The sequence below is a fragment of the Neodiprion lecontei genome, chromosome 6 (assembly GCF_021901455.1).
Source record: "Neodiprion lecontei isolate iyNeoLeco1 chromosome 6, iyNeoLeco1.1, whole genome shotgun sequence".
Lineage (NCBI taxonomy): Eukaryota > Metazoa > Arthropoda > Insecta > Hymenoptera > Diprionidae > Neodiprion > Neodiprion lecontei.
Genome location: NC_060265.1, coordinates 31,190,769 through 31,211,485, shown reverse-complemented (window position 1 = coordinate 31,211,485; position 20,717 = coordinate 31,190,769). Strand labels below are relative to the sequence as shown.

Here is a 20,717-nt window from a genome sequence, read left to right as displayed (position 1 = left end):
ACCTGAGCCTCACATATAGCTTATCTATCAACGTTATTTGATAATGTTGATAAAGGTGCACCTGAAAGACGATGTGTTTGCTTGTGTCGGTACTTAATAAAGTCAAAGTACAGGCGTGCAGTTTATTTTACGGTAATGATAACACATTTCTGTTGATTGCTTATACCAGAACACAGTTTGAATATCTAATACAATCAAATAATCCATTAGAGTTTTCAATCCAAGATTTGTCTCAATATCGATTACCTGTACCACAAAGTATGAGCTGTGTTAGAGAATTGTTAGGCTGTATCAAATATCCAGGTACTATAATGTGTGTACCGATTTTCATCCGTCCTCCATCCCATATATTTCATGTTTCTCATTAGACTTGTGGAACAAAGGGGGAAAATATTTTCTGTTTTTTTTTTCTAATAGTTTCACGTTCTCTCTACCCAACTTCCTGTCCCTTCGCCGTTTGTTATTTTAATTCGCTTTTAATTTATTCCCAACTCATTAGCAGCTACAACAGCAATAATGGTCAACAATTAAAACGGAAGTACCGTATCTGTTGTTCAATAAATCGCTGCGATAGGGGTTTACAACATGCTTGTATAATAACAGGTAGCAGTTATTGGTGACGTTGCGTCGCGGTAAAAAATATACCAAACAAAGCAACAGAACGAGTCGTCGAATCCGAATCCTCGTTGCATATCGCGGGGTTCGAAATACCCACGAGAGCAAACATGCACATACTTAGGGTATATTTGTTTGTTTTCTTTCATCGGGGTCAAGTTGAGTGCTCGACAGGGTCCGTCGCGTCGATATGTACTAAAAAAATTAAAAGAAAGGGATAGAAACGTAGAGGGAAATGGAAAAGTGGCAGAGAAGATACGCCCGCGTGGTGTATCGTTCGATCTCTTAATTATGATACTAACGTACATCGTTCGAGGTGCGGGAGAGAGATGGAGAGAGAAAAGAATGAAAAAGGAAAAAGGAAGAAAAGAACGATGTAGATTAGAAACGTATGTAAAGAAATAAATAGTGGCGCACGGAAGCGTCACAGGCACAGAGCCAGCTGTTTGTTTTGTTTTCGGGCATGAAATTCACGTGACACCGTCAGGTAGTGGCACTGTAGTGGCGGACTGCACGGCCGCCTCTCTGTCCGCCGCTCCGATTGGCCGTATCCATGCACTCGCGCAATGCTCGGCCAATGAGAGTGCGCGTTAGTGCGGGACGGCTGGTCCGCGGTGCAAAGACGTTTGACATCGATAAATGCGTGAGAGTGCTCGCGAGGTGCGGAGCCAGGCCGTCGTGCGTTCCTTGTGTCCGTTCGTTCGTTCGTTCGATTGTTAGTCGATTGGTTGGCTGGTTGTTTCTTGGTTGTTTTGTTTTTTTTTGGTTAAATTTTTATTTAAACAATATATATAAATAATCTGTGCGAGATTAACGAGAACGTAGTACATAGTTTCAAGTGGGTTCACCGCTTCTTCGTTACATACTTCCTTACTCCTGTCGCGCGAACGTCGTGTTTTTAATACCTGTTTTCAAATCTAACTCCGCTGTCTCGGCGTTACGTGTGAGACCGTGTTTTGTTTCGCTTTTCCGTTTTATTTTCGCCCCTTCACACCTGCCCCGCTTTCATTTGCTCTTCCATTCCGTCGAAAGTGTGCATTAAACAAAAGTGACCGTCATAGAGCGTTGCGTGACGTTCGGGACAGAAGCGGGTCGAGAAACGGAATTCGAGTGCGGAAAAGAGAGAAATAGAGAGAAGGATTAAACTAGTGGAGGGGAGAAAGTGATGAGATTAATTAATAATTCGAAGTATAGAGGATAACGTAACATAAAGAATAACTCTAATAAACGTCAAGGAAGCACAATCTCGCGTACAGAATACCCGCTTGTCTACATATATCTACACACTCGCGTTCACTCGCATACACACACACACACGCACGCGCGTAAAAGGAGTAAACTAACAACAAAACGCTCGTTCGACTTCCCGGAATAGTGAAAAAGTGAAAGATAAGGGAACGAATTGCGGCCACGAGTCAACTTGCTGTGTTAGACAAAAGAAGAATAATTCAGTCCTTGACGGACGGGATAAAATAGAAATAACGATAAAAGTGACGGGAAGAGAATTTACGGAAACCGCATCGACAGTGCCAGGGTAATCTCAAAATCACGGAAATATGAGCATTGCTGCCCTTCTCGAGGCCGCTGAATACATTGAACGTAGAGAAAGGGGTAAGTGCAGGACGCGGTTTGATTTTTTGACTTCCCCCCCTAGATTCTCTGTAAGTACGTTACCAACCAGCCGCACAGCCGGCGGTGCTCGCGACGAAGCGATGACGACGCGTGGAGCAAGTGTCAGCCAAACGGCGATCCTCTTCTGTCACTTGGCGTGCGTATCAGTGCCCCCGCCTGCAGGCGTGTTGGTGCGAGTCCAGAGTTGCATCCGTCGGCGCGTGTGCCAACGTTGCGTGAGGACAATGACGATGACGACGACGACGACGACGACGACGCGACGATGGAGTGCCGCGTGTGGTTCGGCTACATGCGTATTATTATACCTCGTTGTCACAGCTCTGGTGCGTTTCGAACGTATGCGTGTGTGCCTGACGATGCGCGTGCATGAGGGCGGGGGGGCGGGTTGAGGTCCCTGAAAACGCACACCTACTCGCCCACAGCGGCGCAAAACACGCCGAGTGAAAACCTGACGTGCGTGTGATACGCGGCAGGGCATACCGCGGGCATCTGGGATGTGCATGACACACGCATCGTGCGCGGCTGCATGTGACGTTCGTGTTGTTCAGGGTGAGAACGAGGAAGGAGGAACTGAAATGTTAGTTTTTCAGCCATCCGAAATTCCGGTCCTGGATATGTAAGACGGTTTTCGCGAGGATGTTCCTCGTAGGTGTCTGGTACTGTGGTTCGAAAAACAATTGACGCATTCAGAATTTCAAAATTTCACATATTATTATACGGTTATCTCGATTAATATTACATGACACGTCGGACGTATTATGTACAAAACAGTAGAAAGCAAGTTGTTCTTTTAGTTGTTGTTGTTGTTGATAGTATCATCATTATTTTTTATTGACGTATGTTTTTATTCGAACATCGTTTCTTGGGTAAACGTTGAAGCTTGTTTCATAAAAATATAACTCTGTACGTATCGCTACTGTTGGGATATAATTATGGGTGTATAAAAAATGAAGACAAGGCGTATCTGCAGTTTCAAGGGACTGTAGTCATTTTTATAATACGACTCCCTCGGCGATTTACGATAAATTATACAATTTCTAAATCAAGTCATTTAACGGACGATGAAAAAGAAACGTTCTCGACCTCGTTCCGGCCTGTTTATATATATATGCATACACGCATATTCACACATCCGTATAAGAAATTACGACCCCGGTATTCGTTTAATCTCAATGACTCGACCCCGATCGTTCGATAAATTAATATTATGCGTATACATTTATATGCACATAGTGTGTTCGAATGCACCGATTTCAGCAGCAGAACTTGCAGGACTCGCAACGCCAAGGCTTACATAAGAAAGTAATTTGAGATTGTACATGCCGTCTTCTCCTCGGCTGGCGAACGAGGCGAATATTCGCGTAAACAAACAAAAATAGCACGTAGGGGAAAAAGTAAGTGGTTAGATGCTTGCAGATCTGTGGATTTTGGGGCGAATTGGTGTATACATATATATTAGATTGGTACGAAAAAATCGACAGTTTTTTGTTCTCTCAAAGTCACATGTTCAATAGTTGTAGGACGAGGAAATAAGTCGCCCGTTTTAATTTGAGCTATTAATATTAAACGCAATTTTCCATTTTCCTATGGATGAACATTAGAAAATAACTTTACTTATTTCGGAATTTTGCAGCTCGTTAACGAAGCTGTATACATAAATGTCCGATACATATTTTTGTAAGGAATTGAATTTACAGAAAAAGATCTCGTACAATTCTTTGATAAGTCAACTCTCTCGAAAGTTCTTCAAGGTTAAAATTGGAATCCCGTAGGAATTCAGTTTTTTTAAGATTACCAGCAAAAATACTAGACTTGTCGCAGATTATTGTGGTCTTTTATTTCATTTCGTAAAGCATTTCAATCGTTATAAAATCATGTCATTCAATTAATTTTCGAGTTGAGCAATTATTTATGTATGTAATGAAATGTGGCTGAACTTAGTACCGTTCGAAAATAATTATTGCGCAATTTTCGAATGACGTTCAAGGTAAAGTTGGCTCTGCGAAATATGGGTATATTTTATTTGTCATGGTTTACTTAATTTCTGAAAATCCTAAAGGTACCTAGTAACGATTTTTCCCAAACACGCGTCCTTGTTACAGTAGTAACGTTGCTAGGTTCATCCTCGTACCGACGAATAATGTCGTGGATGTTGATTCGAAAAATTCACAGTAAAAATAATTGTAAAATTGGCGCATATTTTTCTTTCTCGTCGACAGCTGCAAATTAAAAAAAAATAGTTGATACGTTGTCGCACTTCTTTTTCATGTTCGCCGTGTAGCGGCGCCCCGGCGTCGAAACAACGACGTGCATGCCGTATGTACGCGTCGTCGCGATCTTGTACAGCATGATGCTACGTATACGTATAAGATGAGGTCCGTTGTTGCACCTCTTGCCATTTCGTTGGTACGTGATCACGCGCACGTAAGTACTCCTCGTCGAAGACTCGTGCCTCTCGCGAATTCGCCGGGTGTACGCGCATTATACATATAGGTACGCGCAAAAATATACGTTCATACACACACACACACGATGTGTGACGTAGGTGGTGGGTATACAACAGGCGTATTAAGCGTACACGTTGACATGACGCTCACACACACTATTGCCCCGCATTGCACTTGTCACGTACGCCGCCGAGGCCAACGTCGCCTACTACGTATGTACGTACATGCATACATGCATGCATCGTACCTCTACGTACGTACGTATGGATGATAGAGAGCGATGCGCGGCTCTGCGGCAGGCGTGCGTGCGTGTGTGCGTGACTCGGTTACCGTCCTCGTTCCTCCGGTGTTTCACTCTCCCAGCAACCCTGCCTTTCACCCCCCTCGCGTGCATCCAACCTCCTCTTTTTCTCCCTCTCACCGAGCCAGGGAATTCAACCTTGGTGGACACATCTATATATTCACATTACTTTTTATCATTCCACTTGACGGAGAGTTTTGAGAAGCGGTGCACAGCATGCATGCATCTACTCTCGTAGGCATGCCTATGCTGTATGCTTACTGCAACGAGAGAGGGGGGCAGGGGGAGGGAGGATGCCCGATTTGCTCTCCGTTTCGCCTCTACGAGTGCCTGTCGGCGTGCGATGTGTAGGCGGGCGTCTATATATTTATATGTGCGTTGCGTCTTATATACCTATATATACACACACATACACACGCATGAACGTATATATGCATATGTAGTTATAGGCAGTCGTAATCGCGATTGCACTGTATGCGGTGTTAAAGTACAGATGTGTCCATGGTACATATTGCAACGATAATATAACTACGCTGATAACGCGCCGCAGTGGTGCATATGATGATATCAATATGTATAATAATGATAATGATGTCGACGAGGACGACGACGATGGTGATGATGATGATGATGATGATCATGAGAAAGTGATTGGTGCAACGATGCATATTTAGAACATTGTTTTGTTCGCACGTATCGAATATGCAGTATCGATAATCGATTTTTAAGAAGTCGCGTCAGTGTTTTATCATCATGTTTTCTCACAGATATTATTACTACACCTATTTGCGTCTTATATGTGTAGTATATATAGAACGGAATATTTTCCAGCTTGTCTGAATTAATGTTCTCAAACACATATATGATATTTTATATATGTATACGTGTATATGCATTTAGAAAATTATGTACCGGCTATAATTCGAAAATAATTATAGGTAACGTAGTTTCTTCTTTTTGGCCGATCAGGCTGTAGCTTATCACGAGACTTCTTCGTATTTCATTAAATTCCTTTTTCTCGTCGGACTCGAATCTCAATTTTTTTTCCCTGCCCCTCCCCGTACAGATACGGTTATATACAGCAATAAAGTCGTTACAGCAGTAACGCGACACGGTGGCGGTTATAATTTGTGGTGAAAAAAGTTAGAGAGCGTGAAACTTGAGGCATATGTATGGCGACTTTACACTACACACGGTATTCTTCGTCTACAGGTACAACAGAAATATGTAGGAAGGAGAAATGTAGGAAATAAGTGCATTTTAGATACCAACGTATATCTGCAGTATATTGCGTCTGACCAGTTGCATGTAATCCAAAATGAGAATGATTAGGAAATGGCATGTATCTGTATATGTATACTCATTTTTCTTCAGGTGCGTACAGTAACATTATCTCGACAGGATGCGTGCATAGATGCATCGGGTATATATATATATATAAGTATAACTTTGGTTATGCCACGTGGCATTTGGTTTTGACTTCCGTCCAAAATGCTGAAGTAGCAACACCTAAGCATGAACTAACTGGTCGTCAAATTTTAAATTTTCCTGAGGATGGTCGGCAGGGCCCGGCCGAAACGTCGATTATTATGTTTACGTTTTCCAAATAATTAAACTTCTTCTCCTGACCGGAATTTTCGACTAATTTCATCTTCAATCAACCTCCTGGTCACGAACTTCTTTCACAAAGTTATGCCACGTGGATACACGACGTATCGTGCACCGTGTACGTTATCCATCAATAGTGTTATTCTCTTCCTTTCCTCGTCCGCCTTGGTACATTTTCTTCTTCCGAATCACGATCATCGTTCTTCGTCCGTTCGTCGGTCGGCCAACATCCTTTTTGTTTCCCATCCCCCCTCCCCCACTCACTCTCTCTCTCTCTCTCTCTCTCTCTCTCTCTCTCTCTCTCTCTCTCTCTCTCTCTCTCTCTCTCGTCGCGTTTTCTTCATCCATCCTCCTCCACCTCCTCTTTTCGACCGGCGTGGCCTCCGAGAGCAACCTCCTCCGGTGTTTAGTTTGCCAGCTCACTCATTCGCTCACTCACTCGGTAATATAACGGGATTAACGTGAAAGCATCGGGTCACATGGCGTGGCAGCGTCCGCGTCTTACTTACTTGTCGTCACGGCTCGACGGCCGTGAGCTCGCTTGCTCGCGTGCCTGTTTCGTATAATCCTACCTTATACGCTACAACAGGTATTCGACGAACCTCGTGCTCGCCACCGTCGTGTCTTTTCACTCACCTTCTCCTATCTGCGTACGATTTGGCTTATTTTTTTGGAAATTTTTTTTATTCGATTTATGAATATTTCACTAATTGCGGGTCGACTAATGATTTCTGGTTATTTTTTTCTTTTGCTCTTCTCAGAGTTTTCTTATTTCTCTCTAGTACTTCTTCTGCTCTGTTACATGATACCTCTTTTGTAAAAATAACTAGACTACTATCTGTCAAGTTTCTCCGATTATGATAATTATTAACGGTTATAATGCGTTGAAATTTATACGACACGTTTTGTACAGTTCGAGGATTGCCGAGGTAAACGCGTTTTGTTATTTTATTAAATGAATAAAGCAGTACACGTGATGTTGTTTACGTATTCGGTAGTAGCTATGTTACCTAATCCCATCTTTACGTCAGTTGCAGGGCATACGTAGTAATTTTTTCACTCCGAACTATGGGCCGAAAAGTATTATGATATATTAGTATTAGTATAGTAGTGAATTATTATATGTATTTGAAATCGAAATTTGAATACTCTGCCTGTAAGATGAAAATATATTAGTTTCAGCGAGATCTGCACGCTGCAGGTGAACAAGTTTAGTAAATTAGAATAGATTGCATCTTTATAGGTTGTCCAAATACCAAAATAATTTTTTTCATCGATATTAGATGTAAATTTTTGTCTTTCAATCGTATTGTACAGAGAATGGAGTATGTATGTACAATGTAGATTTTATGTGTGTATATAGAAATGTGTCTGGATCGAGTTGACGCTTCGGTCATTGCTCCAAAGGATTATTTAATTTCGCTATCGAATTCGCCGCTCTTCGTCTCATGGGTTTTACGCTCAAACAGTCCTCCTCTCCTCTCCTCTCGCACCGCCGCCGTTGCACGTGACTCGGCTGAATAACGATTCGATTACACCGTCTTTCGCCAACAGCTTATACAATATACATATACATAATAAATACGTATCGCTGATACACCTCGCCCACCAAACGAACACTTATCGCGGGCTCTTGTGTATTAATATAATATGTGTGCGAAGGTACATGGGGAGTACTGCCCTCTTAATTCAGAAAGCCCCAACTCCGAATTTTTAGGAAATTAATTTTTGTTGCTTCTCCGACTTGTCCTTAAAGAATACACAATTTTCGGACAGTTTTGTTATTTTGGAGTTTAGGGATTTTTAAATTATGAGGGGCTAGGGTACAGATTAGAGATTGAACCCTGCGCCACGTTATATCGGAATTTTGCGTTATATTGATTACATGAAGACGTACGTTTTTATTGTTTTGCAGAGGCTGAACATGGCTACGCGTCGACAATGCCGATACCTGACGATATTCGGACCGTTGTCAAGAGGACCAAGACAAAAAAATCCCAGGGCAGCAGGTTCGTCGATTTATTTATATATTTGTTATATTCATGTAATGCCTGTATAGTTTTATTTGAGGGAAAAAAGTTTTCACTCTGACGAAACTTCGAGTAGTGCAATATGTACGTGAATTAAGATACACGTGGGGAAATTGATTCTGCGATATCTAATTTTTCTCCCCAAGAGTGTAACAAATTATTGTAATTTTTTGTGTTTTATAAAATTTACGTGACTCGCGATTGTTGTTTGAAGATTGAAATAAAACGCGAAAAAGATGAAAAAAAAAATATATGATAAAATAAAGAAGCTCCCCCGTAGTTTTCAACAATGTTCATATCCGCAATCAATTTATCCCTGGACGACCGTAACTCATCGCATTAACGAACCATCATCATGTTACTCACCATTCATTTTCTTTTCATTATGTCTGTGTGATTACGATTCTAATCCGTTTTTTTCCTTTTTCTTTTTCAGAACGACTCATAACGAGCTGGAGAAAAATAGGTGAGTTCTTTCGTAATACATCCATAAGAAGCTACGTAATATTAAATTTATACGCTCGGTTTGTATATCCTTGCTATTATTGATATTCGTCAATACGCGTAATAATGAAAGACTTGAGAAGACTTCCTGCGTAAATGATGATGACCGTGCCGTTTTCAACTAACTCGCAATATCATACAGCGATAAATTTAGGGATTAACGAATCGTACCATTTTTCTTTGTCCGTCTGTTATACATCTGCCGGTGTGATGTGAACCCATTTCCGGTAATGTCTTCAAAATCACGGAACCACTGGGACAAATACATAGTCTGATTCTTTCGAAATAGAATTTCGTCATACAAGTGTTAAGAATTTCACACTTTGAATCTTATAATAGTTCTGCCTGACAGACGATATGTATTATAGATGAGAACAAAGTTGCCAGATTTATGTCAGAGTGTAATGACGATTTTTTCTTTTCTATTTCTATTACAAAAATCACTTCTCAACCCATCCGTTAAAGCCTTAGAAGGGGTACAAGAGCGAGGAAAGCAAGAAAGAAAGAAAAAAGTAACAAGAAAAATTAAATGGGGTAAATCTGGTTAGAATTTAAAACGTGCTTTGGTAAAAATTGGCGTGATTTTTACGACGAAAAACGTACACGATGGAACAACGAAGTAGGTTGGCAGTTACGGGAGTGCCGTTTTGTTGTCACTATAGGTAACTAACTGGTAGGCAGGTTTGCTTTGCCATTTGCTTCTTGGCATTCGGCATTCGGCATTCAGCATTCAACATTCAGCACTCGGTATTCGGTATAATTGGCGCTGATTAACCTGGCAGAATTTCTGAGACACAAAATTTGTCCGGATGTGTGCTCGCTCGTTGCAATCTTTCCTCCTCCTTATTTGACGCAATTCATACTTACATACATATGACGCACCTTTGACGTAGGTTGCTACACTGCAAATGTCGAGATACGATATCAATTTACTCTGGGATTTTTGCGCACACGAAGGGGAGAGGCGGGCAAAATGGGCCCCCTGTACGATCAAATCAGATTTCAAAAAGTGTCGATCACGCTTGAAATATATTCTTAAAATGAACTTGTCAAAATTGGTCCAACGTTATTCCTCGCTCAAGGGACCCATTTTGCTCGCCTCTCACTTACACGTGTACAGCATTCCCCTCGAAATTGAATAACGATGTATAGGTAGTGGGTAGGTACATGCAACATACGCGATACCGTTGCATATATGTATGCTGACGCGTGCGATAATGATTAGGTGTACATACGGCAGCAGCAAACAGGGCGGGGGGGATTGCGTAAGAACTTGACTCTAATGCAGGAGTCCGTCGGCGATGATCGTTTCTTTCGGCGGGATTCGCTCTCTCTCGGGGATCCTCGGGTAGTTAGACTATTTTTGTATTTCGAACATGACCGACGCCTGCCGAGCATAATATCACACATGCTGAGGAACTTTCATCTCCGCCGCTTCCTTTGTCGTTGTTGACCGAGGCACCGATTCAGATTTGAAAATCGGACGATTTCGTCGTTCCCTGGATGAAATTTTTAGAGGTGTAAATTCGTCGCGAGTAGCTAAAAAATTTCTACGACCGACAGCTTTCAAGTTTAATGGATATTGTAACGTCTTTCAATCGGAATGGCGTCACGCGATCACGTGACGATGCGAAGGCTGGGCCACGCATCAGTATCCTGGTTCAATTGCTTTCAAGTTTTTCTACACGAAAGCTCTGACTCTGGATTGTCACGAGGAATGCGTATACCCTCCGAAATATCACATACCGTTTACCTTGAATCCTTTTGTCAATCTTATGTGATATACTCGGTGCAGTAGCTCCGGTTTAAATAAAACATCTCCTCTTTTTTGCCAATGATTTGAAACAATTTACCCGTAAACGCAACGACTTTGGTAAATATTTACATCATCTGGCTTATTATACGACCCGCCTTACTTACGGCGAGCGGAAATTCAAGGTAAGATTATATTAGTTACACACCTTAGGTGCAGGATTCGCTCGGATAATTTCACTTCATCCCCTCTTCAACGTCATGACGCCGCTCCAGGCCCCTTTAGGATTACTCACAATCAGAATTTTATTAGGGCCGGAAGGTGGGGGAGATGCGGTTGCCGGAAATTTTATACTTTGTCAAAGATATTCCCTCTCTCATTTGTTTTCGTAATTGAAGGTTTGTCTTACGGGTTTTCGTATTTCTGTACTGCTTAGAATTCTCCTCAATCATGCGAGGTATAACCACCAGCTGTGTTACGGTACGATCCATTTTTATTTTTCCCGAGGATATGGAAATAATACAGGCATCTATCGTCGATGCAGACTGCCCTGGTTGTGGTTCGTTGGTGCAAGTGTGCCGTTCTTTGTTCGCTGGGGGTTAAAACTTGGAACATTCTAATCTGTGACACTTTCGAAAATCAAGATTTCGAACGGTTCATCTTTCGTTATTTTCTTTTCACATACTTGAAATTTTGATATATCGGCCATTCCAAATATTGACCCTTCCAAGTGTTGACCACCGACCCTCTTTGTTTACATTATACCTGTATATCCCTTTGTAGTATTACGTGCAGAGAGTATCTACAGAGTACCGGCTTGTTTCTCCAAAGCTTGTCTGCATAAAAGCACACCTTATTAGGTTTATTCATCAGGTCAAAGTTCAAGGAGTCACGCGCAACGATTTGCGCTTGATATAAAATTGACACAACCCAGTTTCTTCTGTTGACCATTTCTCCCTCCTTCTTCTTCTCTACTCTCAATTCAATCTCGAATCCCAGTATTACTTGCCTGGAGTTTTTTCCTGTAACTATGCATGTATGCATGTACGTGATGCATTATACACAATACAGTAAACCTATCGAGAAATTGACAAAGCTCCGCCACGCCGGGTGTTGGCTTTTGAAAACTACACGCATCTACCTATCCTCGATTCTTTTTCAATTACATGTTGTGCAATAGTTGTACATGTGTACATGTAGGTACGCGTATGACGTAGGCAATGCACGGAGCACAAGTTTGTCGATGACCTTTACACTTCTTCTGGCGGCATCCCGTGAAACAATTTGAGCGGTGGTTGCTGAGGAGGAGGAGGGGACACAGAGCAGGGATAATAATAGTCAGAGTCAATCTCCTCTCGTTACTCCAATCTAGCCCGTTATTTTATGTTACATGTATTGTGTATTATAGATATATCTATACTGACTTGATTATGTACTGTGTGGCAGGCTGCCTTGACTCGTATTGGTATTGCACATCATACACGATGCGTGTGATCAGGGCGCGTATCGTGAATGTATGTAAATACATGCATAACGTGAAAAATATTAGTTCGTCGAGATTATACGTGAGGTGTGAGTTTTTTTAGTTTTTTTTTTTTAACTACTCACCTCGTATACAACTTTTTGGAGAAATCATGTCAGTGATTCGTTTTCTTGGTGAGGTTTCGAAAAGAGAGAAAAAAAGTCAAATAAAAATTAAAAAATAGTACGTATAGATGTATTTATATGTTTACGATTGTGATTATTGCGTAGACGTTGGCGCCTCCGTGTATCGAAACTACTGGGTTGAACAACCGCTTTCTCCGGCGTGCGTAATATATTCGCGATAATTTATTGTTATTGTTATTTACCGTAGCGCGACTACTATTATACGTATGTATATATATGCTATTTAGTCGGTAGATAGATAGATAGATAGATAGATGTCTCATCGTTCACTGGCGCCGAATCCTCGACCCGCTATCGCAGGTTACACATATAACGGAGAATCTTTATTCGGAAATGCTGTATGAATCGTCCGTTTCGAATCAATGAAAGACATCGGCTTGAATGCATGCATACGTGTGGTATGTACGCACATACGTATAATGTATATATCTATCCTGTACGAATATATCGATCTGGGAAATACATATCCAAAGGTTTCATATATATGTATAGAAAGCTCTGTACGCGTGCGGTAGGGGTACGTATGATTCGGACCTCACACTAAGCCGTCTGCGTTTGCTGCTGTTACACGTGTATATATATATATATGTATACATACACAATGCCCGTCTCTGCCAATCCATTTATGTACCACCACCACCTATACCTCGTATCCTATAGCCGTGTAGGCATACCTGGTCGCGCTTTTGGAAGAGAAAAAAAAAATAACACGTTAAAAATAAACGCTCACTATACTCGCGTGACAATACCGTGTATAATTGTGCATTATTATTGTCAATGTATGTGCGATGTAGCCATAGATCGCGGGGCGTTTACATTACAGGTTAACAGTATACGGTACGTGTCGTGTGTGCGCGTGTGTGTGTGTTTGTGTGTTAAAATCCTTGCAATATTAATACAGTCTTCCGCAGGTGTAGGTGCGCCATTCGGTTATACACGCTACTACGCACGTGTTTGCATAGGATAAAAGCTGGTGAACGGACGGGAAATGAGGGGGGATGGTGGGGGGTGGGTGTTACGGGCAGGCAGAGGCGAATGTGCAACTTGGCAGAGGCTGCTGCTGCCGAATTACGTAACGCGTCGCCGCCGCAACACGGCGGCGGTAGTTCGGAATCAGCTGTCCTGCTCGCCGTCAAACTATCCCTGTGAACTGGCATAGGAACGAATCAACAATGCTACGAACGATATTCCTTCTTCCGTGTCTCACAAATCACGTGTCGCGTACCTGACGTCTCTTTGAAATTCCGTATTGAATTTTTCAGATAGTAGAGAGGATATGGAATTAAGTAATTAATTATCGTAGCAATCACACCTCGGAAAATTATAAATTTACAATTAGTCGTTTCCATCGGATTGCAGGTCTCTTTTTCAGGTCTTATAGCGATGTAATTGTGTTTGATGATTTTCAGATTAACACTTTGCCGTCTGTGCGTGTGCGTTGGGTGTGATGAATTTTTTGTACGATATTTCGAAAAAGAAACAAGGGATTTGGATGATTTTGTCGCTAATGATCGAGGTACCTTTTATTAAATTGAAAATTATCAAATTTCGAATATGAACGGTCTATAAGCAGTCGTTGTCGGGTTATTTGAATAACAAAATCAATTTTAAAAAAAGATTTCTTTTTACGATGTTTTACGAACTTGAAACGCATCCGAGCTGAATATTCTTAGGACGGACCGTCAAGGTCAGTAAAATTTACTACTTGTCTTTTTTCTTTACTGCTGCTTTCTGGTTATTGTTATTATAATTATATTTAACGGTTTTTAAATTGAAAAATTTCATCTTTCCCATTTTCTTACATATGTATGTGTGTAAAAATATGTATGAACACGTGGTCCGACCATATCTGACGACTACGGTTAAACAACGAAACAATGTTATACATTCGGGATGATGTAAGTTTGATTTTTGGCGCAATTTTACTCCATGTGACTGACCATATTGGACACGGGTCCAAATGAAAATTTGTTTTTACCAATGACGAAAATTCCACGTAACACAGTCGAACTCTGCACACCGATACCCGTATAATCTTGTCTTTTCCATTCTGATATCGTTATTGTACTTCACGCAATATAGGCACTCACCTTATCGCTTGCATGTATACATATATGCACATATAACATAAATATAAAGCTTCCTGTTTATCAAATTTATATTCCTACTTCCGCTCTCTCGTTTCTCTCCTTTCTCTCCTTTCTCTCCGCCCACGCAATGCACCACCGTCCGGACTGACGAATCTCTTATCAGAGGCGATAATGATAACGTGTCTTCGCCCTCCGCCATACGTATATGCACATATAACGTCACGTTATATTCTCTCCCCCGCTCGCTCGCATTGGCAGTCGCCGTTGCGCACGGAGCGACGTTGAACAGATCCGTCCTCACTTGCAGTGCGCCCCTCTCTTCACCCTCTTCACCCTCTTCACCCTTCTCACCCTTTTTCACCCTTTACATCCCACGCCGCGGCTTTCATTCCTCGTCTCCTCCACGGTCGCCGAAAAACTGCATCCGTATCGATACGACGTACGCACTGCACCGTCAAGCGTTACAATACTGTGTGTTACGCATTTCGTTATGTGATCACAAAATTTATACAACTACATATACATTATTGTACCTGTTTATTTCGCTGTGTATGTATAGGCATGGGATTCGTTTTAACGTCTGTGATATATAACAGATGATACCTACATTGTACCGTGTAAGAGGTTGGTGGTTAGGAATAAGGAATAAGGTGTATAGGCGAATCTACATCATCTACCCTTATCGCGGTAGAGATTTTAGTTAATGCACGCGCGCGCACACCAACACGCACAGATGTACGTACACACCGCTTGGTAAGCATCGCATCGCGCGAGTTAACGAACGGCCGCGAGGGCACATCTACCTAATGGCGGTCGACAAACCTGCAGGGCACACGATCATCGTGGTGTACCTATACACGCGTAAACACAAGCATAAAGCGTTATATGCACGCACGCTTATACAATATACATGTATTACGTGGGTACTTACCTGTCGTCGTCGGGTATAACGCGGTAGTCACGTAAATGTTGAAAGTCCGCCCGTAAAGATGCAGCACCGGCGATAACCCTTCAAACCACCCACCCCTCAAAACACACACCCACACGCGCGACGACAACGACGACGACAACAACAACAACAACAACAACAACAACAACAACAACAACAACAACAACAACAACAACAACAACGAAAAGGAAGAAGGAAGAAGGAAACGTGTGTATTTGGAATGAAAACAAATCTTATCGGTGTATGCTTAATATGTTATATTATACTCGGATATATTTATACGAGGGGTAATCACTCGTGGAATAATTGGGATACTCGAGTTTGAAATGGCAGAAAATACTTGTTAAATGCTCATGGAACGGTACGAAACGGTGGGACACGAACATTACGTTGAGTAGTTTGGACCCGTCGCGGATATAACAACAACACCGATTCTGATTTGAATATTTGTCCATATCTTCGATTCTCTTCATCGTTTGTAATGGTCTTCGTATAAAATACTCTTCCTTCCAATTTCATCTGTCGATTCAATTAGACGCGTGCAGTTGCATGTAGGTACCTATAATGGCGAAGATACGAGAGCGGGTGAAACGGCAGGATGGCGTTATGTATACGTACCTGTAGGAAATGTACATAAGTTTGCCAGTTTGCGAATCTTGCGTAATTATTCATCAGGTTGAGAACCGTTAATATCGGTTAGGCTTGTAATACATATGAGTATATGTATAATGGCAGCGATATGCGGATGACGCAGCTATATGCATGTATGTATGTATCTTAGCAGCTACCGCGTTACGCCTCCGAGAATTTTATTACCAACTTCGGGGAACGAACATTCGTTGATAATTTATTGACCAACCGTGTAAACACAACCGAAAGTTCCTGCACCTTGATACCTACCGAGTTATGTATATATATATATATATAACACAACGCATGGAATGCCCCATACATATTTAGAAAACAAAATTTTTTTTTTCTATTTTCTTCACAATCGGTAAATTTCTCATATATTTGCGCACCTCACACTTATACGTATCCGTATAACAAAACAGATTAATTAATTATCGAACCGATAGACTTTTTTTTCACTCGAAAAAAATATTCGACGCGCTGTACAATATACAGGTGTTTTATCGCCGTATTATTATGTGAGCCGAGTTGAACACACATTTGCCCTGTCAATAAATCTCTCGTCTCTGCGGTGCGTATAATACGTATATAATACAATATATACGTACGAAATGGTATACATTACGTACAATGGACATCGTTGTCCGTCATTAATATAGGTACACGTAGCTGTACAGTTAATCACGTACGTGGATAGCGGAACCGCGGTAGAGTATAATAATATACCCGGTAGATATCTCTATATTCTGTGCATTACGTGGGTGACTTATTGCGCGGACGTGCGGTGCAACACGGATCGGGGACGACAGGCTTTAATATTACACAAAACGCCTCTTTTTCATTCTCCTTTTTCTATCTTTACTCTGCTTATCTAATTTCTTTCACAAACTCCCCCCCCGCCTGCCCCTCCCGTCTTGATTTCGATACTATTTATTAATCCATCTATTGTGAGATATCATCCGTTGACGTGTATTACATACATTGATCCATGATGCATATGTACGTACATATGTAGACAGACACGTAGGAGGCAGGTATTTTTTATGTAGCCGCATGCATTACAACGGGAGCGGCTGCACGCTCGATAACGTTTATATGTTACAGTCTCGAACTTGCTCGACCGATACCCGATATGCAGGAGCACCGGCTTATTTCACCTAAATCGTATATGAATATACACATCGATAGAAAGATAAAGAATGACGTGAAGAACATTGTGTCCAAATTTGAGACAGATCCATCGTTTTGAAAAAACACGTTTCAAGAAAATCGTTAAAAGAAAAGTGTAAAAACAAAATTAAGATAATCTTTAAAAAATATATTTTCTGGCGTTCATTAGTGCTTTAATTTGACATGAAAAATACAGACTGATTAACGTATTTCAATCATCGGATAAAAAAATCGCGAAGTTATTTTCCGACCCTTCGTTACATTGGGCGGAGGTGGTGAATGTAGATAGGCTCTCTCTGTTTCAGAGCAAGTTTTCACAAATAGTTCTCATTCCCATTCGCAATCAGCCGAGACGTACGTACGTACGTACACACACACACACGCACACATACATACATACATACATACATATAGTATACTGTATCGCCCGCGACCTTGCAGCGGTTATAATTTCAAAGTGAAAGTAAAACGTCGTCCGATAATTTTTGCTCGTCGACATATCGCGAGATTACGCTGTTTTGTACCTATATTGTTAACATTCGTGACATGGATATTATACATAGGTATACATATATTTATAATATGTATATACACACGCATATACATGTGTGTACATATAATAATGCGCCAACTCGGCGGGATTCGGAGTTATCGTATTGTACGTATACGTATAACGCTCGTTAACCTTACCGCAGACGTATAGACGTATAGATGTGCGCATATTGTAATCACCTACATATTTAAAGTTTCTTGCCTTTGACGACACTGCACGGTGCAGTATTTATTAGCACGTATAATATATTATTATTATAATATGACACGTTGAAACGGTTGAAACGTCTCACATCATGATTATAATTCATGCTTCTGCACGTCAGCATAAGCGTTACGGTGTTTTGCGGATAAGTATCCGAAGTAAGTGTATCGGTTGGTTGTAGCTTATACGCGTGAAACAACGTCAACTTGTAATTCTTCTTCTTCTTCTTATTTTTCCTCTTCTCGACGTAACTGCACGTAGTATAAACTACGATGATACATACAGACATGATTATTTTTTTCCCTCTCTCGTCGTGCAGCAGTGTCGCGTCTGCCAACTCGGCAGACTGAGGTGGTCATTGTACAAGCCAACATACCTCTCTACGAGTCTCGTCTTCGTTGCCACCCTGTATATGCACCCTGTACCTTGTTTGTACGTACCTACCCACATGAATACATGTACGTCGTACGCGGCGAACGCGGTGTCCGGCGTTCGTTCGTTCGTTCGTACGTTGAGAAGGGTTTATTTCTAGGAGAGAGAGCGAGAAGAAGATAGACGACTACTCTCGTCCTCTCTCTCCCTCGTTTTTCATTCTCTCCGTATCTGCCCTTGGCCAGTTCAACCCGCGACCACCCTGAGAGCGTATATTTAGAACCCGTTGCTCTCAGCGGGGATACCGAGAACCCAGAGCCCAATCCGACCGCCACCACCACCATCACCACCGTCATCACCCTACCCTTCAAGGTCCTTCAAGGCTTTTCAAGGCGCGAACGCGCCTCGAGCATCCAACTGATTTTTTTCTTTTTTCTTTTTTCTTTCTATTTCACTCGCGCCACTGTCGCCGCAGCTATGCTGCCAGCACTTTACATGCACGACGAAAGTTCACCGAGTCTCTTGCAGGAAGGAGAATTGTTCAATCTTTTCACTCGATAGCAGTGCATTTTTGATAATCGTAATTATGTAGAAAGTATCAATTTTCTAACTGATATGTATATATATGTGTATGACTATCCCAAGACATTATATATATATATATATATATATATATATATATATATATATAATGATAATAATAATGATAAATGTGTACACCTTGACACGCGTTATCGCAATCGTTGAGAAATTCCCAGCTGCGAAGTTATAGTCAAGCCTCACCGCCGATGATTGATACGATATATCTGCAGGTATAAGATTGCAAAGATCACTGAAATCCTTCATCGTTGCGCGGTAGTGTAAATGAAATTCGAAGCGAAGGTGTATAATGTTATTAACGAAATATTAGAAAATTCGTCAGAGTATCATATGCATATATTTATTGCATACCCGTGGAGGACCTCAATATCGTTGGGTCACCCAAAATTTCGGTGAAAACCGTGCTACGAACGAGGCGGGAGGTAACTTGTCATAAATTAGGTATACACTCAGAAAAAATCAACTGAAATATTATGATTTACCTAACAAAAAAAAAAAAATAAAAAATTCAACTTGGGACAAAATGATTTTGTTGCTTCAACGATTAGATTCTTGTTCGTATCATTTTGTCCAAAGTTTTGTTAATGAAACGAAAAAAATTATACTCCGTGAACTATGACTACCATCGAACGAACAAAATTTATGTTTTTGAATTTACCATAAGTTTGGTTGGTCCGATAAAACATATTTTGTTGGTTTGATCGAATAGGTTCAAGAAAATTATTCCGTACACCGAATCAATGTGTTTCAATACTTTCTTTTTTCCTACACTTTTGAGTAAGATCTGCTCTTTTTCTTCTCTATACGTGTAACGAAATTGTTCCGTTACTTCGTTATAAAAGTGTTTCCTCTGGGTATAAACAACAAATGACTGATATAAAAATTACAACACCTGTTGCAAATGAACATGAGAAACACTGGCTTATATACACATACATGTACAATCAACGCTGCAAATTAACATAATCGTTCAGGTTCTATTCGACGTCCCATATCCACGTGTACGACTCGTACTATGTATACAATCTTGTGTCCGTTTTTTGTTTTTTATTTTCCTCTCGTCTATTCGAATTTCTCTGATTTTTCCGTAACTTTCTATTAGACTGATTCTGTAATTTCTATCATATTTTGCGTTGTCTCTTACCTTTGTCTTCTCTCAATTTCTGTCCTAGTAATGCTTGTTATATTTCATTTGCCGTATCGCTCATTATATCTTACGTGCTATTGTGCATTAATTTTTACCGTCAATCGAGTTCTTTGGATTACATCCGAGCGTAGATTAAGCCGATAAACATTACCGTACCTTTTGCTATTTTCGCGCTACCAATTTTGTATTGATTGTTACCTGCTATATTTATCGTATTTCTCTGCAATAACTTATTTCTTTCTTAATTCAAGTCCCTCTTATTACCTTTGAGATTTAACCTTACAATTAGAGTACACATATGCTTGTGATGAATATTGAAAATTGGTACATTCGTTATTTGTTTTTATTTTTTTTCGATCAAGCGATGACACGAATTAATATGTATTCTATATAATTTACTGCCGATAGTTGGGGTGTTAAGAAAATTAAAAATAAAAAAAA

At 40.9% G+C, this 20,717-nt stretch overlaps 1 protein-coding gene across 2 annotated transcripts in view; it reads left to right on the top strand.

The window, feature by feature from the left end:
* Positions 1 to 20,717, top strand: part of LOC107225298 (max-interacting protein 1) — a 123,123-nt gene that overhangs the window by 195 nt on the left and 102,211 nt on the right. The window contains exons 1-3 of one of the 2 annotated variants that reach the window (XM_015665719.2): positions 1,264 to 2,226; positions 8,519 to 8,612; positions 9,070 to 9,099. In XM_015665719.2, coding sequence (XP_015521205.1) covers positions 2,172 to 2,226; positions 8,519 to 8,612; positions 9,070 to 9,099 — 179 coding nt within the window. In that variant the 5' untranslated portion in view covers positions 1,264 to 2,171. Of the gene's footprint in view, positions 1 to 1,263; positions 2,227 to 8,518; positions 8,613 to 9,069; positions 9,100 to 20,717 lie in introns of those variants that run through there. The other variant, XM_046743842.1, reaches the window with a different exon arrangement.